The following is a 20,976-nucleotide window of genomic DNA, read 5'->3' as shown; positions in this document are numbered from 1 at the left end:
CCATCTCCCATTTTTTGCTCCATTTCCAGATCTTGTTTATGTCTTCCTGTAGTATTTCACAATCCTCTTTTGTTTAATGACTCTGCACAGTTTCGCATCGTCCATAAACAGATTTATGTAGCTGTTCACTCCTCTGGCATGTCATTTATATATACGAGAAAAAGTATTGGTGCCAATACTGACCCCTGTGGCACTCCGCTGTCTACTGTTCTCCACTTGGACTTCATATCTTTAACTATCGTCCTTATTTCTCTCCCCTTAAGTAATTCTTCATCCATCTCAATGTGCTTCTTTTTAAGCCACCCTTCTCCTCTAACTTCCATAGTAATCTTTCATGTGGCACTTTATCAAAAGCCTTTTTTAGATCTAAATAAATACAGTCAACCCATCCCTCTTTCTCTTGCACTTTATCAACTATTCTAGAGTAGAAACTCAATAAATTTGTCACACATGACCGACCTTTTCTAAAACCAAATTGGCTATTTGATAATATTTTGTTGTCTTCAAGAAACTCAATCCATTGCTTCTTTATTACTTGTTCACACATCTTGCATATTACACTAGTTAGTGATACTAGTCTGTAATTTAAAGGTTCTTCCTTCCGCTCTTATATATGGGAACCACCTCAGCTCTTTTCCACTCCACTGGCACTGTTCCATTTTCTATTGAGCATTTTATGATGTTGTATATTGGACTTGCTAGTTCTTCCCTACATTCTTTCAGTATTCTGCCTGAGACTTCATCCGGTCCCATTGCCTTTTCCTCATCCAATTCCGTCATCAACTTTTTTATTTCAAGCTTGGTTACTTTAATCTCTTTCATATAGACAGTCTCTATTACCCTGTGGTCTTTCAAATTTGGATTCCTTAGTAAAGACCTCATGAAATTTACTATTTAACAGTTCTGCCATACTTTTGGGTCTTCCACCATTCCGTTTTCTCCTTTTAACCTTTCTATTGTTTCTTTTTGTCTTATTTTTCCATTTATGAATCTGTAGAACAATTTTGGTTGTTCCTTACATTTTCGACAATGTCCTTTTCATAGTTCTTTTCTTCTTCCTTTCTCACCTTAGCATATTCATTTCTTGCTGTTTTGAAGTTTTCCTTATTTTCTGGATTTCTGTTTCTTCTCCACCTTTTCCATGCTCCATCTCGTTTCTCCTTTGCCCTAGCACATCTTGCATTAAACCAATCTTTCTTTCCTTCTTCTTTAGGTCTATATTTCGGAACATATTCCTGACCCCAGTTTTGTATATTTCCAAAAATAAGTTATATTTCTCTTGAACCGTTAATGAGTTTTCCATCTCCTCCCAGTTTACGTTTTAAAATAGTTCTTGAGATTCTCAATATCAGCCTTTCTGTAATTTAATCGGTCTCCTTTGTATGATTCATCTCTATCTTCCTTTCCTTCTTCTATATCCATCTCTAATATTACATGGTCACTCTTTCCCAATGGGCACTTGTATCTTATATCATCGTTAATTGGTATATCCCTTGTAAAAACTAGGTCTAATCTTGCCGGCTCATCGTTTCCTCTGAATCTTGTGTTTTCCTTTACTCTTTGGACCATCAAATTATCTATCATTAGGTTCAGGAATCTATCTCCCCAGGCATCTTCCCCCATACCACTTTCATAATTTTCCCAGTCTACCTCCTTACAGTTGAAATCTCCTATCAATATCACTTTTCTCCTTTCCTTAATGATTCTTGTAAGACTCCTTATTGTGTCATCTATCATGTCTCTATATTCTTGGTTAGTCCATGAGTTTGTTTTGGTGGCACATATGTTCCAATGATTGTTAACTCCTTTTGTTAATATGCATCTTAACATACAGTATTTCTGATTTTCCTTCCCAAACTCCACTTGATTTACCACTATCTCCTTCCTTAACATCATCATGACTCCTCCTCCTCCTTTACCCCTCTCTCTCTCCTCCATATATTATACCTTTTATCTATGTCTATTTTATTGCCTCATTTAACTTTGTTTCCACCAGGCATACAATATCTGGTTCTTCTTTCTTTATGTAATCTCTTAATTCTAATTTACTAGATAAAATCCCATCTATGTTTGTATACATCATTTTAATCTCTTGTTCTTATCATTTTAGTTAAACTTGCTCCATTCTTTTCTCTTCTTTCTCTTTTATATACCATTTCCTTATCCTGTCTCCTATAATTCTCCAAAAATGCCTTCTTCTCCTCCTCTGACCTTTCATTATTTTTTCTCTTGCTTCTGCCACCAGTTCATTGTGTCTCTTCCTTTCCTCCTCGTTTCTATTTTTCTTTATATATATATATATATATCTTTGCAACCTTCTGTTTCTCTGAGTTTCGTTTTTCTATATAGTACTTCTTCTGCTGCTGCTTGTGATTTTAGTAATATCTTAATTGGTCTCACTGTTCCTTCTTGATATGGTCCCATTCTATGGATTTCTTCTACTTCCTCTTCTAAGTTCTGTCTATCCTCGTCATTCAGATGTTTTAGTAGGTCTTTTACTGATTTCATTTCGTCTTTTTCCCTTCTTGGTCTATATTTAACATTTTTTTCTTTCAGTCCAAAAATAATTACACTCTCTTTTTTCCGCAATTTCTCTTACTAAATTTTCTTTTTTCTTGAGGACTCCTATCATTTTGCTAGTCATATTTTCATCTCTTTCTTTTAACTGTTCTTGAAATACTTCTTGAAATGATTCCTTGTCTTTCTTATCTTGGATTCTCCATGCTTGTTCTTTTTTAATCACGTCTTGTACTCTTTCTTCTTCTTTGTTAACTAGATCTTTTAGCTTTTCTTTTTCTTTCTCGGCTTTACCGAGTCCTTCTTCCATCAATTTCTTATAGTTCGCTATTTGGACTTTTAATTCTTCATTTTCTGTTGTTAGCCTAGTTTCGTTTTCTTCCATTCTTTTTATCCTTTCTTTCAATTTCTGGAGCTCTTTATCCTGTTCTTCATTCTCTTTCATTCCCATACTCTCCTTTATCAATTTATCTAATTTACGTTCGATAGTTAAGACTCTATCAAATAGTGAAGTTTGCGCCGTATCAAAGCCTTCAAATTCTCCTCCTCCCTCACCAACATTGTCATCATCAGCTTTCATTCTTTCCCTTGTCACAAACCTGCATTTAGATGGAATATCTTTCTCACTCATTATCATTTAACACTGTATTCATGAAAGGAAAAATGAGTCCACACTTATCGCCCAGGCCACTGTAAACCCAAACAAAGGTAGTGAAGATCAGCTGATTCTCGGGAGCGACGGTATCGCGTCCTTCCTCTGCTGCGTCTCATGTGTGTGTGTGTGTGTGTGTGTGTGTGGGACGATGTCTGAGAGATGTTAAAAAATTTAGTTTCCCGCAAAGATGTGTTGAGACTTGGAACAGTTTGAGTGAGGAAGTGGTATCAGCAAAGAGTGTACATAGTTTTAAAGAAAAATTGGATAAGTGTAGATATGGAGACGGGACCACACGAGCATAAAGCCCAGGCCCTGTAAAACTACAACTAGGTAAATACACACACACACACACAATGTTTCCCATTCTGGATGGGAAACACATACATGAGAAACATTGTTTCCAAACTGTATGCAAACTGTTTGCAAACAGTTTGCATACAGTTTGAAAAGAATGTTTCCAAACTGTATGCAAACTGTTTCCAAACAGTTTGCATACAGTTTGGAAAGAATGTTTCCAAACTGTATGCAAACTGTTTCCAAACAGTTTGCAAACTGTTTGGAAACAATGTTTCCAAACAAAGTATCCTAGTGTGGACGGGCCTTTATGTGACTAGTTTATTCGCTTCCTCGTTTCTTACCAGTCGATCCCCGAGTTGGACACATGCATAATATCGTTCCTGAGTTGAAAGAAAAACAACATGTCATGTTTTGCTGTTTGGGAGTGCTTATGGATAAAAATAGACACGAGATATCGCGAGGGAGTGTTGCCTTTCACGGTGCAAATATTTTCCGAGTAATATGTACTTGTTTTTCCTTATAACATTATAACAAAGCGATTGGAAAATTCTTATTTATGTCATACAAAGTTTTCACTACCACAATATAACAGTTACCAAAAACAACTGAAATGGTAAGAGTAAGTAATGGAATTTACGCTTTGTTCATATTAGCGGAGTTGAGGCGTCAGTTTCCTGCTACACCTAGCTGAAGGCAGCAGAAACTGCTAAAGTTCAGAATTGTAATAAATAAATACAGGAAGCATTCATGTTAGCAAGGACGAAGAGGCAGCATGAGCAATGTCTACAGTGCATGATGGCAGTATAATGGTAGGTTTTGAGGACGCAATTCCTCCGAAAACACGAGAAAGCTCGCCGACGTATCTCATACGTCTCTGACGCCCGGTTCGCTCAGAGTAGCCGACGTATCTCGTACGTCTCTGACGCTGTACGGGTTTAGAAGGCTGGTGAGACCGTATCTTCCTTGCAAGCAAAAAGAACCACCTGAACTCGTGACTCTACAATGGATAAAATGGAAAGCCTTGTGGAAATGTGGTACATAAGTTTTGTATGCAGTACAATGATATGCACTTTGTTTACATTCCACAGGTTGCCGGTTAGTGTCTTTCCCGTTTCACTCTTCCTCCCTTCATAAAGTTAAGATCATCAACATTATAAAGTTACATACATACATACAGTAGTGTACATTATAATGACTTAAATTAAACTACCTAAATGTTTAACTTCATAATTTTTACTTTCATTAAACCTTCACTGTACTATGATGCACTCTCACTTTGCTTACTCTCAATGGAAGTTCAAATCAGGGGTTAAACTTGTTATAATCGGTTCGCTTAACGAAGTGTTTTTTAGGAACGTAACCCCTTCGTTAAACGGGGGTTGCCTGTATATATATATATATATATATATATATATATATATATATATATATATATATATATATATATATATATATTGTTATGGTTTACATACGCCACACGGCTGCGGTTACCTGCTACAGCTCACTAGACTGTTATTCTGGCAAAATCGCCAACTTTGTTACGATCAGTACAGTGGGGATTATAAAACACTACGCAGTCCCCACTACTATAACTCACAGCCGACGTAACCCTCAGGTTCTTTCAAGGTCGCCAACAGTGTATAATTTCCCCCACTGTAAGGGAATCTCCTCAGCAACTCCTTCTCCTCCTGTACCCAACCAAGTAGAATTTATAAATGGTAGATGTTATGTGTAACAGGGCGAGGCCTTAATACCCCCTAGAGAAACCGCCCACAAGGACAATTCCACCCACTTCTCTATGGAGTATTAATGCCTCTCCACACGCCTTGCACCCAGGCTGTGAGGGTTCACAGACTGGGACAAAACGTGCAGTATGTATTACTATATTATCTTACTACAACAAGTGCTTCCTAACACCTGTCAGACTGACATCCTTGGCCTACTACTAATGCAATATATGATGTGTACAGCACATCCGGTGATGCACACACAAGCCCAGACACCACCTACGCGTGACACCCACTATACACTGGGTCCAAAAACTCGTCGCAGACAAGTCTGGCGGACGACAACTACGCACCACTGGCCGACATGAAGCCTCTCAGCATTCAATATTGTGCGTGGCTACTACCACTACAATACAGTATACTACTGAAACCATACAAAAGATGGTGGGGGCACACAGCCGCCCACCAAACCCCACTGGTGACCACGGCCACCAACAAACAAACAGGACGAGACAATGCCGCATCTCTCCCACGCGTTGCCGCCACACTACAGGACGGACGCAAAACAGAAATGCAGCCAAACCAACTACACCTCTCCCAGAGCAACAAGCCCGTCGCTCCAACAGTCACGGTCTACCCAGTAGCAAGCCAGCTACTCAAGGGAGGGCACAACTCCCAGACCAATGACTAATGAGTAACAAGAGAAGCCCAGCAACATGAATCTCCCTAACACTGTGCCAGACCGACGAGAGTGCGTGTCTATCTCCGATGAAGGCTACCTTGAAACTATAAACAGTATACTACTGATACTACACAACCGATGATGGGGGCACACTGCCACCCACCAAACACACTGGTGACTACGGCCACCAACAAACAAACAGGACGAGACAAAGCGTGTCTCTCCGCGTCGCCACACCCGAGTGGACGAACGCACTAGAAATGCAGCCCCAATCGGCCACACTTTCTCAGAATAACAAGCCCATTGTTCTAACACAGCCACGGTCTATTGAGTAACAAGCCAGCTACTCAACAGGAGGGCACAACTCCCCGACCGATGACTAATAAGTACCCAGAACAGCCCAGCAACACGTGTCTCAACCCTGTGCCAGAAACCAAGAGCGCACGTGTCTACCTCTGCTGAAGACTGGCTGGTTACTGAGGCGAGGCTCACAGACACAACAAAATGGTGGAAACAAAGAGAGGGTGGCGGGTCATCTGCTCAGCAGAACAGCCCGAGGGGCCCGCGATGGGTGTCCATAGGCTTCACATATAATGAAATAATAAATTAAAGGGGATTAAGACGGTGCCCATCACACGCCCTCCCTTAAAAGAAAAAAATTTTGGAAACAAAACATTTACAAAATAAAAAAAAAAAAAGGCATGGAACTAATTAAAGGGAATGATCCCCGGACAGACAATTGGCCACAACATTGTCTGCTCCTCTTATTTATCTTACTATGACATTGCACTCCTGGGGTCACTCGGTATGGGGGCCATTTGACAGGCTTTTCGTCCCCAATATAAATATCGTGTTCTATCAATGGTGTCCTGCCCGGGACACTGCTAAACACAGAGGAGTACTTCCTCAGCCGCCGAAGCAACTTATCTTGCTGATCCCCTAAATGTTCAACCTTCTCTTTCAAGAGATGGAGGCTCTTCCGCTCCCACTGCCCTGTAGGAACAACAGGTTCAGGACCAATAACTTCTGGAGCCTCTCCCTCCCAGCAGAAAAATAAAACTGAAGATGCCTCTTGCACGGCAGAATTAAAAGAGCCCTTCTGGCTAGTAGAACGAAAATAGGGCTTCAGCATGTTAACGTGACACAGCTGAGCCCTCTTGCACCAGTCAGGAGTGACCACCAGGTAGTCGAGGTCACCTACCTTCTTCTCTATAATATAGGGGCCACTATAGCAGGCAGCAAGCGGCTGGCCCTGAAGTGGTAACAGCACGAGCACTTCATCTCCAGGGGCAAAACTCCGATACTCGGCCCTTCGGTCATAATACCCCTTCATACTCTGCTGGGCCTTACACAGGTGGGCCTGCACCACCTTGAATGCCTTGGCTAATTTTTCTCGACTGCTCATGAGGCTCTTAAGCAGTGAGACAGGGCGCTCAGGCGACGGCTGACACCAAGCCTCCCGAACAACGTCGAGCGGTCCACGCACTCGGTGTCCAAACACTAGCTGATTGGGTGAGAAACCCAAGGACTCAGTGGGCGCTTCTCTCACCGCAAATAAGACAAAAGGGACACCCTCGTCCCAATCCTTATCTCTCTCCATGCAGAAACTCTTGAACATGGTCTTGAGAGTTTGATGTTGTCTCTCCAGGGCTCCCTGAGACTGCAAATGATAAGCACTGGACACAATATGCTTGATCCCCCACGCAGTCATCGTATCCTTAAACAACCTTGAAGTAAAGTTGGTCCCCTGATCGGACTGCAGCTCTGCTGGCAATCCAAAGTGTATAAAGAAGGTTAACAAAGCCTTCAGCACCACCTTAGAGTGAGTGCATCTCAGGGGAATTGCTTCAGGGTACCGCGTGGTAACATCCATTATGGTCAACAAATACTTGTGACCAGCCCTGGTAGTAGGCAGAGGACCTACTACATCAATCAAAACCCTCGTGAAGGGAGGATCAACAGCAGGGATGGGGTGGAGTGGCGCCACAGGGGGTGTCTGATTAGGCTTGCCCACCACTTGACAAGTGTGGCAGCACTTAAGAATCGTGGCTACTTCTCCAGACATGCTGGGCCACCAAAAATTGCGACACAGGCGAGCGACGGTCTTTCGGATGCCCAGGTGTCCAGCCATGGGCCCCTCATGTGCCAACAGCACAAGTGCCTCTCGCAGCTTATGCGGCACAACTACTTGCAATAACTCACCACCGTCACTCTCCTGCCATCTACGACACAACACCCCTTGGTGCAAGACAAACTCCTCCCTGCCCTCCAACTCCTCACTTCCCTCACCCATTCGAGCAAAGAAGGAGGCCAACGCCGGGTCCTCCTGCTGCTTTCGAATGAGCTCTGCAGGCTCTAGATGGGTAAGAGAAAGGGGGACTATAGGGTCATGGGGTTGAGGCAACGCTGCAACCCTATGTCCCACACGGCATCGAGGACGGAGAGCTGGCCCAGGCTGCTCCGCTCCTGCCATGTGATCCAGTGAGTCCTCAGAAGGATCATCACCACCAGCCAGGCAGTCACCAGGGAAGGGAACAGCTCGCTCCCTGCCTCCCCGATGCTCCACAGGGGGAGAAACCTCCAACTCCCCCGCAGAACTGAAAGTCTCCCCACCCTGGGCGCCAACTTACAACAAACTGCCTGACTTATCATGCTGGGGCCTGTGCTGAACATCAGAGCCCTCAGCCTCCACACCAGGAAGCAACTCAGCACAAATGCTCCCTCCGGAGTGCTCTGCAGAGTGAGGATTACCATCAAACAACTCGGCTACACCTAACACTCCATCCTCACTCTCAGCAACAACTCCCAAAGTCGAGTCTGGTGTATTTACAAGCGACTCCACGCCGTCACCGTCAGCCTCTACACCTGAACTCAATGGTGATCCCAACACTGGCTCCACCACATCAGCACTGCTACTCCCATCTGGAGTCAATCCCACCTGGCTGCTAGCAACCTCCTGGGTACGAAATGTTGCAACTCTTTCTATCTTTCATCGCTATTTTCATGTTAACTGCTCTACTGATCTTGCTAACTGCATGCCTCCCCTTCTTCTGCGGCCTCGCTGCCCAAGGCTTTCTTCTTCCTCTCATCCCTATTCTGTCCAACTCTCTAATGCAAGAGTTAACCAGTACGCTCAATCATTCATCCCTTTCACTGGTAAACTCTGGAACTTCCTCCCTGCATCTGTATTTCCGAATTCCTACAACTTGTCTTCTTTTAATTGGGAGGTATCGATGCATTTGCTCCCCAATATTGGCTGACGCTTTTACACTTTTTGGAAAGCCAGCACTCAAGTGGGTCATTTTTTAATCCTTTTCATTTTTTCTACCCTTAGCCAGCCCTCTCCCCTACATAAAAAAAAAACATAATATATATATATATATATATATATATATATATATATATATATATATATATATATATATATATATTAATTACACTAAAATATAATAACTCTTAGGTCATAAATTCTCTCTGACAACTATTGTTACCCATGCCATTCCAAACTTCTAGGTATATATTACTTAGTTCTAAGGCAGCTATCACCACTACCAGTACTATCATCATCATATCCACCACCATCCCCTCAACGAATACTACCACCACTAGCAGTACCACCATCATATCCACCATCACCAGCTCTATCATTACATCTACCACTACCACCATCAGATCCACGACTACTACCATTACATCCACCACTACTACCACCACATCCACCACCACCACTAACACTTTCACATCCACCACTACCACCAACATTTTCACATCCACCACTAACATCCACCACCACTACCACTACCAGTATCACCACCACCACCACCACCACCCTCACATCCATCACTGCCACTATCACCACCACCACCACTACCACTATCACCACCACCCCCACATCCATCACTACCACTATCACCACCACCACCTGATCTACTGCCACCAACACCACCCTCACATCCATCACTGCTAAAATCACCACCACCACTTCCACATCCACCTCTACCACTATCACCACCATCACCCCCACATCCACCACTACCACTGTCACCCCAACATCCATCACTACCACTATCAACATCACCACCATCCCCACATTCACCACTACCACTACCACTATTACCACCACTACCATTGCCTCGATATCCATGCTTTATGTTAATGATTTTTTTCTTTTTATTCCAGACCCAATATAGAAATAATGACTATTTTGGTCAAGAACAGTTTAGTAAAACAAGATTATACTTTTACTGTGGCCATGTTGAGGAAGATGCAAGAAAAGGCTGTATCCCCTCATGACCTTCTGCTCTCTGAGCTTGAACGAGCCAGAATAAGGGCACGGAAGATTCTTATGGATGAGGTACAAGTAGTGATTGGAAAAATCGGAAAGGAGAGCAGAGGAAAGAGAAAAACTGTAAGAGTAGGCTCATCACTAGCCATTTTTTTCATAGCTCTTATTCAAACTAAACTTTCATAATCAAAGATGTAGTAACAAGCAGTTTATGTATATTTTAGAGATTTTACTAATATATTACTCTAATTTTCCTCAGAATGAAAACAGCACTAAGACACAAGAAAAAGAGAAGAAAGCTGCAAAAGTGTTTTTATCAGCCTACAAGATCTGGCTTAAGGATACAGAAGTTCAGCTCCCTGAACATCCATGGACACAATATCAGTAATGCAATTACTTTGATATGTACATAAATATTTCAGTCCAGTGTTGTATAGAACTAAGTAAATTTTTAAAAATTAATTGTTTTTTTAAATGCCTTACTTTTGTGAGTATTACATGGTTTGCAACCTGCCTTTTCAATAAACTTACATTTTTGTATGTAAAGCACCACATCTTTGAAGGGAGAGTGGGCACTAATCTTGAAAAGGCCAGAAATTGCATTCAATGTTTCCAAAACTGTTGTTGTTGTTGTTGAGGGCTGCCAGGTTCCCCTGGAGGGGCCCTATGAGCCCTGGCGATGTCCTGTGAGATGCTCACAGGCGTGACAGTTGTCCCATCTTCTTCAGGAATACACAGGTGAGGCGTAGAACGGCATGTTGTTTTGTGGGGTGGACACCCGCCGCAGCCAACAGAGTGGGCAGGTCAAGAGTGGGAACTCCGAGAGCGATAAGTTGTGCTCGTAGCAGATCGCGTTGGGAATGGAAGCGGGGACACTGTAGTAAGAAATGTTCTATGGTCTCCGGGACAGACCTGCACCAGGGGCAGTGGGGATCTGGCGCCAGGCGGAGGCGGTGCAGACGGCTGTGGGGAGGAATTGTGGCGATATTGACCCATAGAGGTGACGCGGAGGCCAGTGGCAAGGGTGGTGTCGGAGGTAGAGTGGCATACTCGTGATATGAGGCGCTTAGCAGTGGAGAGTGGCAGAGGGAAGTGGGTAATGTTTACTTCTGATAGGGCCATCTTGGCGGCAGTGTCGGCGACCTCGTTACCCCGGATACCTGTGTGGGAGGGAACCCACTGGAGGGTTAACTCCCAGCCTTCGATGTGAAGATGGATGAGGATCCTCTGGGTGGCATGGACGATGGCGGTGGAGTGACGAGAGGGAGTCGGTGTAGATTACTGCTTTGCTCTTGGTATGACAGACCTGCAGGTGGTTGACGGCCTGGTGAAGGGCATACAGCTCTGCTGTCAGGACTTCTGTCTCTGGTGGGAGTCGCCATGTTCTGCAGATGGATGTGGCGGGGTCATAGATGGCTGCGGCAGTAGAGGGTGGTGATGGAGAGTGGGAGCCATCTGTGTAGAGCTTGACGTGGTGTTTAAACAATGTCTTGTCCCTCTGATGGAAGAGTAGTGATGCTAATCTGCTTGAAGATTGCCGGTTGGGGAGGCCGGGAAGGTGTAAGATGAACATAGGGGAAAGGTCCAGCCATGGTGGGATGGGAGAGTGTGGGCTAATGGGCTGTGGAGGTGGTGGTGGTAAGCCCAGGGTGTTGAGGGTTTGTTGGGCTCTGACAAGGAGGGATTGCTGTCCTCCAGGGAGCCATACAGGAGTGTGTTGGTCCACCCCAGAGGTGGAATAGAGGGTAGCGAGGGGGTGTGACTGGGGTAAGCTCAGAATGTGGTGGTAATGATGGCACAAAGTCTCTCTTCTGTGAATAGATAAAGGGAGGATTCCACTCTCTGCATGTAGAGAGACCAGTGGAGAGGATTTCATGGCCCCCAAGGAGATCATGAGTGCAGCATTCTGAATGGGATCCAATTTGTTGAGGAGGGAGTGTGCTGCTGAGCTGTAGATACTGCTGCCATACATTAATTTGGGTCTGATGGTGGTCAAGTAGTAACGAAGATCACGGTTGGCTCCCCATCTGACTTCAGCAATCTTCTTCAGAATATCAAGACGTTTATTGCAGGCAGTGCGTAGATGGTCTATGTGTCTGGCCCAGGAAAGACGAGGGCCATCTAGGCATAGACCCAGGAAGGTGTGCGTCCTGGAGTAGGGGACACCCTGTCCACACAGTGATGTAGTAGGTGAGGATGGGAGGTGTTTCAAGGTGAAGCACATAAGTTTGCTCTTAGGAGCACTAAACGTCAAGCCCCAGGTGGTTACCCAGTCGCTCAAGGCAGCTGCAGCTTCGTGCATGTTGGTCTGGGCCATGGCCAGTGTCTGTGCACGGCTGACTATGGTGATATCGTCAGCATATATGAGGAGTTGTGAGTGGAGGGGGATGTGGAGGTCAGACAGGAGGACGTTGAAGAGGAGGGGGCTGAGGTTGGAGTCTTGTGGGACGCCTCTGCAGATGGGGTGCGAGGTTGATAAGGAGGCACCCACTGCCACTTGATAAGAGCGGTGGGAGAGGAAGTCTCGGATCCAAGCGAGGGTGGTACCAGCAATGCCCAGTTTGGCGAGCTTGTAGATGATTCCCTCATGAGGTGCTGAGTCAAATGCACCCTCCAGGTCTATGAAGAGGGCGAGCATGACTTGATGTTGGCAGTACGTGTCACTAATGTGAAATTCCATTTGGCTCAGGACATCGATGGTGCCTCTACGAGGTCGGAAGCCACATTGCTCCTCCCTCAGCAAGTGCTTCTCCTCAAGCCACCAGGTGAGACATCTAGTCACAAGACGCTCCATCAGTTTCCCGATGCAGGACAAGAGTGCGATGGGCTGGTATGCAGATGGAAGAGTTGGATCCTTGCCTGGTTTGTGGATGGGAACAAGTACGGAGGGTTTCCAATATGTAGGGTAAGTCCCCATCATCCAGCTGGTGTTGTAGAGAAAGAGGAGGCCATCCAGGAGGGGAGGAGTGAGGTGGGTTAAAAACTCATAGGGGATGGTGTCGAGTCCTGATGCCTTGCCAGTGTGCAGTGTGGCTAGGGCCTCTTTCAGTTCTTGTTGGGTGAAAGGCTGGGTGAGTTGCGGATGACCTGGAGAGGTAGTGGAAGTGGTGATCATGTGGTGTAGGTTGGGTGGAGGTTGTAGGGTTGGGAGGATGCTCAGTTTTTGGTGGTAGTGATGTGCCAGCAGTTCCGTCTTCTGAGCGTCATCGAGTGGGGCCTGGGCTCCATCCGTCAGAGGTAAGGGTTGACGAGCCCTCTTACCCTCCATGGAGTGCAGGAAAGCCCATGTTCTCTTGGTGGAGGAAGAGAATGAAAGGGAGGAGCAGTGAAAGGCCCATGCACTCCTCTGAGCCTTGAGGATGGTTTTAGCACAGACTGCATCAAGGCGACGATATTCCCTGCCAGCCTCAATTGTAGGTATTCTCCTCCACCTGGACCAAGCCCTCCGACGGGCCTGCACTGCCTGGGCACACTCATCACTCCACCAAGGTTTCCTGGGGCGGTGAGGTTTGGAGCGGGTGACTTGGTGAAAGGCAGCTTTGCCCGCTGCCTCTAGTGTGCACTGGAAGGATACTGCAGCTTCTTCTGGTGGGAGGATGGAAGTCTCTGCTGAAGGTTTTCCCTGTACTGGGGCCATGCAGAGGGCTGTAGCTTCCATCGGGGCAAACAGCCAGGGTGAGCTGTTGGGGGTGCTTGTGGGATGGATGCCAGAACAGGGAGGTGGTCGCTCCCCATGAAGGGACCAGTGGAGAAAGTAGAGTTGCGGAAAGCTGGGTCCCCGAGGAACAGATCCAGGACTGAGGAAGCTCCGGTGTGATGAAATCTGGTAGCGAGGCCAGGAGGGCTCAGTAGGGACAGGTGAGGAGAATCCATTAGGATTTGGAACAGGGCAGTACCTGAGGTCTTTTTGTGGTATAGTGGCAGGTCCGATTCCCAGCACTGGTGATGGGCATTAAAGTCACCCATGATGAGCACAGGAGGTGAAAGGGAAGTGATGAAGAGATCAAGTTCTTGATGTGTAGCACCACCTGGGTTATAGATGACAGCCACGGTGAGCCAGTTGTGTCATAGCCTAACCGTGCTAGCAACAACCTCCAGACGACCAGCAGGCCAGTGAGGGATGGAGAAGGGAGAGTGAAAAAGCTCATCACTCAGGGCTAGGAGGACACCCCCGCCACGTCCCTGAGGACGGTCCTTCCTAAGGATGGTATAGCCTGGAAGCTTGAGTGTAAGGTGAGGTGGCAACCAGGTCTCACACAACCCGACCACCGAGGGAAGTGTGTCCTGGAGGTGCGACTGAAGCTCGGCTGTCTTCCTGGGGAGAGACCTGGCATTCCAGAAGAGACAGGTAAGGGCCATTATTGAAGGAAAGTGGTAAGTAGCTTGGAGAGAGTGGGCCACAGGGTGGTGAGGATTATAGGCACAGAAGTGCCCGTTTGGTACAGTTGGTAGGCATCTCGGAGAAGGGTGAAGACTTCAGAGAGAACCTCCTCAGTGCGTAGAGGAGGAGTAGGGCTAGGTGTTGAGCAGGTGGGGTCTGCAGGAAGGGCAAGCTGCTGTGGGGGCATGGTGGGTATGGGACAAGGTGAGCCGTCAGGACGGGAAGAACATCCCATCCCTGAGTCTTGGTGGTGTGAGGGGGAATGTGGCTGGTGGACTTCAGCTACAACAGTGTGGTGAGTAGAGCTGTCTATTTGCATCGAAGGCGTCGGGGTTGGTGGAGGTGGTTGGTATCCATGAGGTTTCGGGTGAGGCTGACGACGGTACCTAATGGGACTGGTTGTGAGGCTGGGTTCGGGAGCAACGGTAATGTCATCAAGCACGATGTCATCCTCATTCTGTGGATCCTGAAGGGCAGAAAACCTGTTTCCTGTGGTGATGGCAGAGAAAGAGACACCTGACTGGACTTGCCTTACTGGTGGAAGGTGAGGCCTGGTCAAAGTGGCAGATGCAGGTGAAGTGTGGTTGGGGCTGTGTGGAGAAGGTGCAGGTGGAGTATGGCTTGTCCTGTGAAGTACATGTGGTTTCTGTAGGGCGATGTTTCGTAGCTCCTTGTTTATGGCGTGGAGGGGCTTGCCATCTTGTGCCATGGCTGTGTAAACCTGCTGGGCATGGCGATTGAGGGGACAGTATGATGACCTAGGACCATGTGCCCCCCTCCACACTGGAAGCAGTGGTATGGCCTAGTGCAGGTGGTGTCCTTGTTCTGCTTGTAGGACTGGGGACCACTACATCTGGAACAACGTATCGCTGACCTGCAGGTGTTGATGGAGTGGCCGATCTTTTGGTATCCAGGGCAGGGGAGGAGAGGAAGGAGATATGGTAGAGGCCGGTAGACCACCTGGGAGATAGCCACCTTTGTAGGAGGTGTGCCCCTAACCTTGAGGCGTACCCACCTCCCCGTGGTGGCTCTTGGCAGGTGATGTGCTGGGATCCAGGCAAGCTCTACCACACGTCCACCGTCAAAGGCCTGAAACTTGTCCAGGACGTCAGTCAGGGCCACGTCATCTCCTAGTGGTCCCACCCTAGCATACTGAAAGTCACCACACACCCTCTCAGCTCTGCGGCAGTAAACTGACCATTCCCCCAGGTCAAAGGTGGTGCTGGACAATTCAGGTAGGTACCTTAGGGAGAAGGTGTTCCCACACAGCAATGACGAGGGCGGACCTGTTGCCCAGAGAATGAGTTTCCTCCCCCATGATGTACTTCGCCAGGTTTGACTGATGGAGGGCATGGGAAACTTTGCTAGGATTATTGAAAATCCTAGCACCAGAGGAATGACACTTTTACATACTGGTCAGGGTGGGGCTGGAAGTCCTGCTCGATGCGTGAAGTCTTGTCTCCTGTGGCGTCCTTCACAGGTGAGGTTGGGCAAATCCGCTTGTTGGGGGCGGGGAGAGGTGGTAAGGCCTCGGTAGGCATGGCAACATCTGCGGTGGGCGGCAGACCAACCTCCATGTTGACCATCACCTCGGTTGATGTCGCCGCCTTGCAGGCAGGCAACTGCACAGGTGTGTCGCACAGGTCACTGCTATTTGAGTCCGCAGCACACCTGTCCTGGAGGAGACAGTGCTCCAGGGATCCCTTGCGCTGGCAGGAGGAAAAACACAGAGAGCGGCTGTTGAAGTCTTTCCACAACGGCGGCCAGAAGCATAGCGGTATCGTGAGTAGCGGTGTGTTTGTTTGGCTTTGCTCGAGTTTGTTTCCGAAACTTTCAACACGAATAACTTCTTTGTTATTGTAGTTGGTAAGATGTTGAAGTTATCATCTTAAAATGTTTTTAATGATAAAACATCTCATATAAGTTTCACATGTGAGTAAACAAACCTAAGCAATCAACACCAATACCCAACAAACAAAATTACATTTATTTGTAAATCAGAATTTTTATACCAGGAAGCAATACTGGACTGATAATTAGCAGGAGAAAAATTGTAAGACAATTTGAAATAAACAACCTTTTAATTGAGGTGTGTTTACCTTGGTTTTTGGATTTAAAAGCCATTCATAACACTATGTTCTAATGTGATATCATATGATGAATATTCAGCAAACAGTGAAAGTGATTTTCTGACTCAAAATTTTTTTGTTCCTCCAAACACATTGTTGTCATCCTCCCAGCACTACTCACCAGGAACATAACAGATACTCCTTAAGATGGGTTCACTGCAGGATGGAGAAGTGAAAGACTCTTAGATCAGGATGACCACAAAACCAGGGATGATAGAAAACAAAAAGTTTCCTTACTACACAGGCCCTATTATCATAGGGCTCACACCTTGTCACCACTAACTCACAGTCAGTGCACAAATGTCTCAGCATTTCATGGCATTTCACTGACAGTCACCAAGGCATCACCAATGTCACTAGGCACTTAAAAGTGTCACTAGAAGTCGCCAAAGCATTATTAATGTCACTAAAAGTGTGCACCATCACCACTTCACTGCACCCCACATCAATCTCAGCCTCCAGGAGCCAACTGCGTGTACCGAAACTACTCACAGCGTAGCATGAGTCACAGGGGTGGAACTCAGTGTCTATCTAGTGCCCAGTAGATGCAACCTTTGGGCACAGCAAAGGTGCAATATCCATGGTGAGGACTGAAGTACAATAGACCTTTGATGCAACAAACCCCAATGCAATGGACTTCAGATACAACGTACAAAATTTACTGGTCCGTATTTTCTGATCTGATACCGGATGCAACAAACAGAAATGGACTAAGTCTGCAGATGGCCGATAGTTTAAAACATGCAGAAAAAGCGTATTGAGAACGGTCAAGTATACATACATAATACCTACATGCATCCATACATACATATGCACATAATGTACTTGCAGCCTATAGTTCATGGTATAGCAAAATAAGTGGGAGTAGGTGAGTGGAAAAGCCAGGAAAAGTGGCAGGACTGTGTGTGCATGCATATGTACATACACACACAAATAATACCTACATGCATACATACATACATATTGTACCTGCAACCTTTAGTTCATGGTATAACAAAAAAAAAAAAAAAAAGCAGGTGGATGGGGGAAGTCAGGAAAAGTGACAACACTGTCCTCTCCGTCAGCTCAAGAGAGAGAGAGAGAGGTGGTTATGGGATTGGATGCAGAAGAAATACACAGTATGAAGAGAAGATAGCAGTGTATTTACCTAGTTGTATTGTACAGGGTTCGAGTGGAGTTCATAGTGTCCTGTCTCCATGTCTCCATTTATCCAATTTTTCCTTAAAGTTGTGCATATTATGTACTGTAACAACAATAGTTTTTTAAAGTAAAAACTTTTTTTTAATATACTTACCCATATGTAATTACATATGCCTATATGCCATTATTCCCACACTCAGCACAAAAAATCAACCAGCACCTCTATATAGAGATCATGCCTATAAAAGTACCGCGTCACCTCCGTGCGCATGCGCACCGGGAACCACCAGCCCAGCCGGCAACCATACCTCAGATCCTTTCAGCCCAAATTGACAGAAACACAGAGGGGAGGGAGGAAGGGAACCTCTTACTATGTAATTACATATGGGTAAATATATTCACAAAAAAAGTTTTTACTTTAAAAAACTATTTTGTTGCTACATATACTAATTACCCATATGTAATTACATATGCCAGATTCCCAAGTATAGGTGGGAGGGTGTAACAGAACCCTGAAGATGGAAGATACGATCTCCAAAATCGCCAAAATCCCGAAAACAAAAAAATAATATATCCGTAAATCTTGTTGCTGACAACAAGGGAAGTCCAGAAAGAAAACTAAACCAGCATCAGTGAACAACCCTTGGCACTGAAACTATCGGCCCAAGGGAAAAAGTATCTAAATACCTATGAGTAACATCCTTTAGGTAAAATGAGGCAAACGTGGTCATACTCTTCCACGTACGAGCCTTGAGGACCAAGTCTAGACTCTTAACTTTTCTAAAGAGAACACTGGTTGCAATAGCCCAAACCAGAAAGCACGATTCCTCCTCCAAGACATTTTCATAGGCCCTCCGAATCACCTGACAAATCCACTTAGACAAGGTATCAGGGTGAACAGCTCGTCCGAAACCATGACCAACAACCTAGAGCAGGCTGGCTGACAATCCCTAGTCCTGTGACGATACTCACAGACCGCCCGAACCGGACAAAGAAGGCGGTCTATCTCATTCTCCCCGACAAAATCAAGAAGAGCAGGAGTAGTGAACTCATCGAAAGAATGCTGGCCCAGACACTGAGTCTTAGCCAGGAAATCGGGGGCGAAGGAAAAGGTCAGGGGCATCCAACCTTTGGAGTGACGCACCTCAGCCGACAGGCCATGAAGCCCACTAACTCGACAAGCCGAAGCGAGCACCACAAAAAACACGGTCTTAAGTGAGACATCTCTCAGCGAGGCTGTCTGCAAGGGCTCATAAGGAGGACGTAACAAGAACTGAAGGACCAAAGAAAGGTCCCAGGCAGGTAAACGAGATGGACAAGAGACCACAAAGGAACAGAACAGAGAAGAAAGGTCTGGATCGGTGAAAAGGTATATATATATGCCTGACTGACGCAGAACAGGAGCTAAGGCACAATGATAACCCCTAATCGCTGACACTAACAGGTGCGTAGACTCAAAAGGGAATAAGAAAAAATCTGCCAACTGCACTACTACAGAGGCAGAGCACGGAACCAAACCCCTCGACTCACACCAACCACAAAAAACTCTCCACTTTGCCTGGTAAACTGAGGTGGAGGACTGCCTGACTGGTCAAGACATGAACTTAGCAGCCTTGTGCGAAAAACCTTAGCACTCAGAAGAGACGCTGGAGAGTCGCCACGCGTGAAGATGGAGCTTCTCCAGAGAACCGTGAAAGAGGGAACGGTGAGGTTGTTGATGGAAATATTGCCACATGGGAAGAACCCAGGGACTGTCCACGAGCAGGTCCAGCAACAAGGGGAAACCAATCTACGTGAGGCCAAAGAGAAGCCACTAGTGTCATACACACAGCCTACAACTTGCAACCTACAACCCCCAAAGCCAGAAAAGTCTGCGGAAGAGCCTGAAACAGCTCGGGACTGAACCCCCCTCACTCCCAGAGCCAGACTAGGGAGAGGGGCCCCACACACGCTAACTCCACCAAGCCCCAAAAACTCCATGGAAGGGCTAGGAACAACAGGAGAAGGCACCCCACTTGGTACTGGCAGTGGGGCAGAGTGTGGGCCCGCACGCAAACTCACTGTCCCAACCACCAGCTCCGGGGCAGGGCTTGGAACAGAGGGAGCCTGACCCCCACTCACTCCCGGAGCCAAACCGGGGAGAGGGGACACACTGAGACTTGCTCCACTACTACCAGCAGCCACCACCAAAGGGCCTGAGCTGGTGGTAAACCGGGGCCCCCTCACACCTGGCACCAACCTGAGGGGCAGACGCACACTCACTTGGCCATCCGCAAACCCTGAAAACGCAGAACCAGAGGCAAGGGGCAAAAGGACCACTGACAACTAGGCAATAGAAGCTTTCATAGTAGCAATATCAGACTCTACAGAGACAAATCTGCTGGCCCAAGGGGCCTCTGAAGCCAGCTCCTGCTGGTGAGAACGCTTCTCACTGGAACTGCCAAACAACTTGGCCCGCTTCTTCTCCTTAGCAGAACGCTTCTCAGCATCCTTCATATACACTTAGAACTGGAGAAGGGAGAGATGGGAATACTCACTACACCGGTCCTCAGCTGAACACATGGCGGGCCGGCAAGACACACAGTGCGAATGCGGCTCTAAAGCATCGCCCGGCAACCACCTCTTGCACCCAACACAACTCTGAGTGGCCATGGTAACTCAGGGAGAAGTAGAAATGGAAGCGGCAAGGAAGCGGACACCAAAAAAGGCAGGAAGAAGCGAAAAGAGATGCAGGTGAACACCATGCCGAGCACAGAAAGGATTTGAGGTATGGTGGTTGGCTGGGCTGGTGGTTCCCGGCGCGCATGCGTGCAGAGGTGACGTGGTACTTTTGTAGGCATGATCTCTATTTAGAGGTGCTGGTTGATTTTCTGTGCTGAGTGTGGGAATATAGGCATATAGGCATATGTAATTACATATGAGTAATTAGTATATGTAGCAACAAGTCATTATTCAATGCATTCCACTTTTTCACTGTTCTGTGTAGAAAACTGTACAGTGGAGAGTAAATACTCGAACGTCTAAATACTTGAATTTTTCAGTACTCAAACGCAAAAGTTTGATTTAATACTTGAAAAACTACCTGATAGTCAAATGTTCACACATGTGGTTGTAAACAAAGGCTCCCTGGTGTCTCCTTTCCTCCTCTGCCAATTGTGACTTG

General features: G+C 46.4%; 2 protein-coding genes across 12 annotated transcripts in view; one reads left to right on the top strand and one right to left on the bottom strand.

Moving 5' to 3' along the window:
- The window catches only part of LOC123511333 (pentatricopeptide repeat-containing protein 1, mitochondrial-like), a 358,287-nt gene extending 347,662 nt beyond the window's left edge, over positions 1–10,625 (top strand). For 7 of the 11 annotated variants that reach the window (XR_006676760.1, XR_006676758.1, XM_045267133.1 and 4 more), the window contains 2 exons: positions 10,058–10,286; positions 10,423–10,625. Coding sequence is in view for 8 of the 11 variants with exons in the window: in XM_045267133.1 (XP_045123068.1) it covers positions 10,058–10,286; positions 10,423–10,551 (358 nt within the window). In the remaining 3 variants the exon portion in view is untranslated. Of the gene's footprint in view, positions 1–5,439; positions 5,591–10,057; positions 10,287–10,422 lie in introns of those variants that run through there. The other 4 variants (XR_006676759.1, XM_045267132.1, XM_045267131.1 and 1 more) reach the window with 2 other exon arrangements.
- A 3,896-nt stretch (positions 10,626–14,521) lies between these two features.
- LOC123511103 (extensin-like) lies at positions 14,522–15,253 on the bottom strand. Its single transcript, XM_045266716.1, has one exon. It carries the CDS (start codon positions 15,251–15,253, stop codon positions 14,522–14,524), a length of 732 nt encoding a protein of 243 aa, XP_045122651.1.
- Between the last annotated feature and the right edge of the window lie 5,723 nt (positions 15,254–20,976).

Source organism: Portunus trituberculatus, chromosome 31, assembly GCF_017591435.1.
Source record: "Portunus trituberculatus isolate SZX2019 chromosome 31, ASM1759143v1, whole genome shotgun sequence".
In the NCBI taxonomy this organism is placed as follows: domain Eukaryota; kingdom Metazoa; phylum Arthropoda; class Malacostraca; order Decapoda; family Portunidae; genus Portunus; species Portunus trituberculatus.
This window is presented reverse-complemented; position numbering and strand designations above follow the sequence as displayed.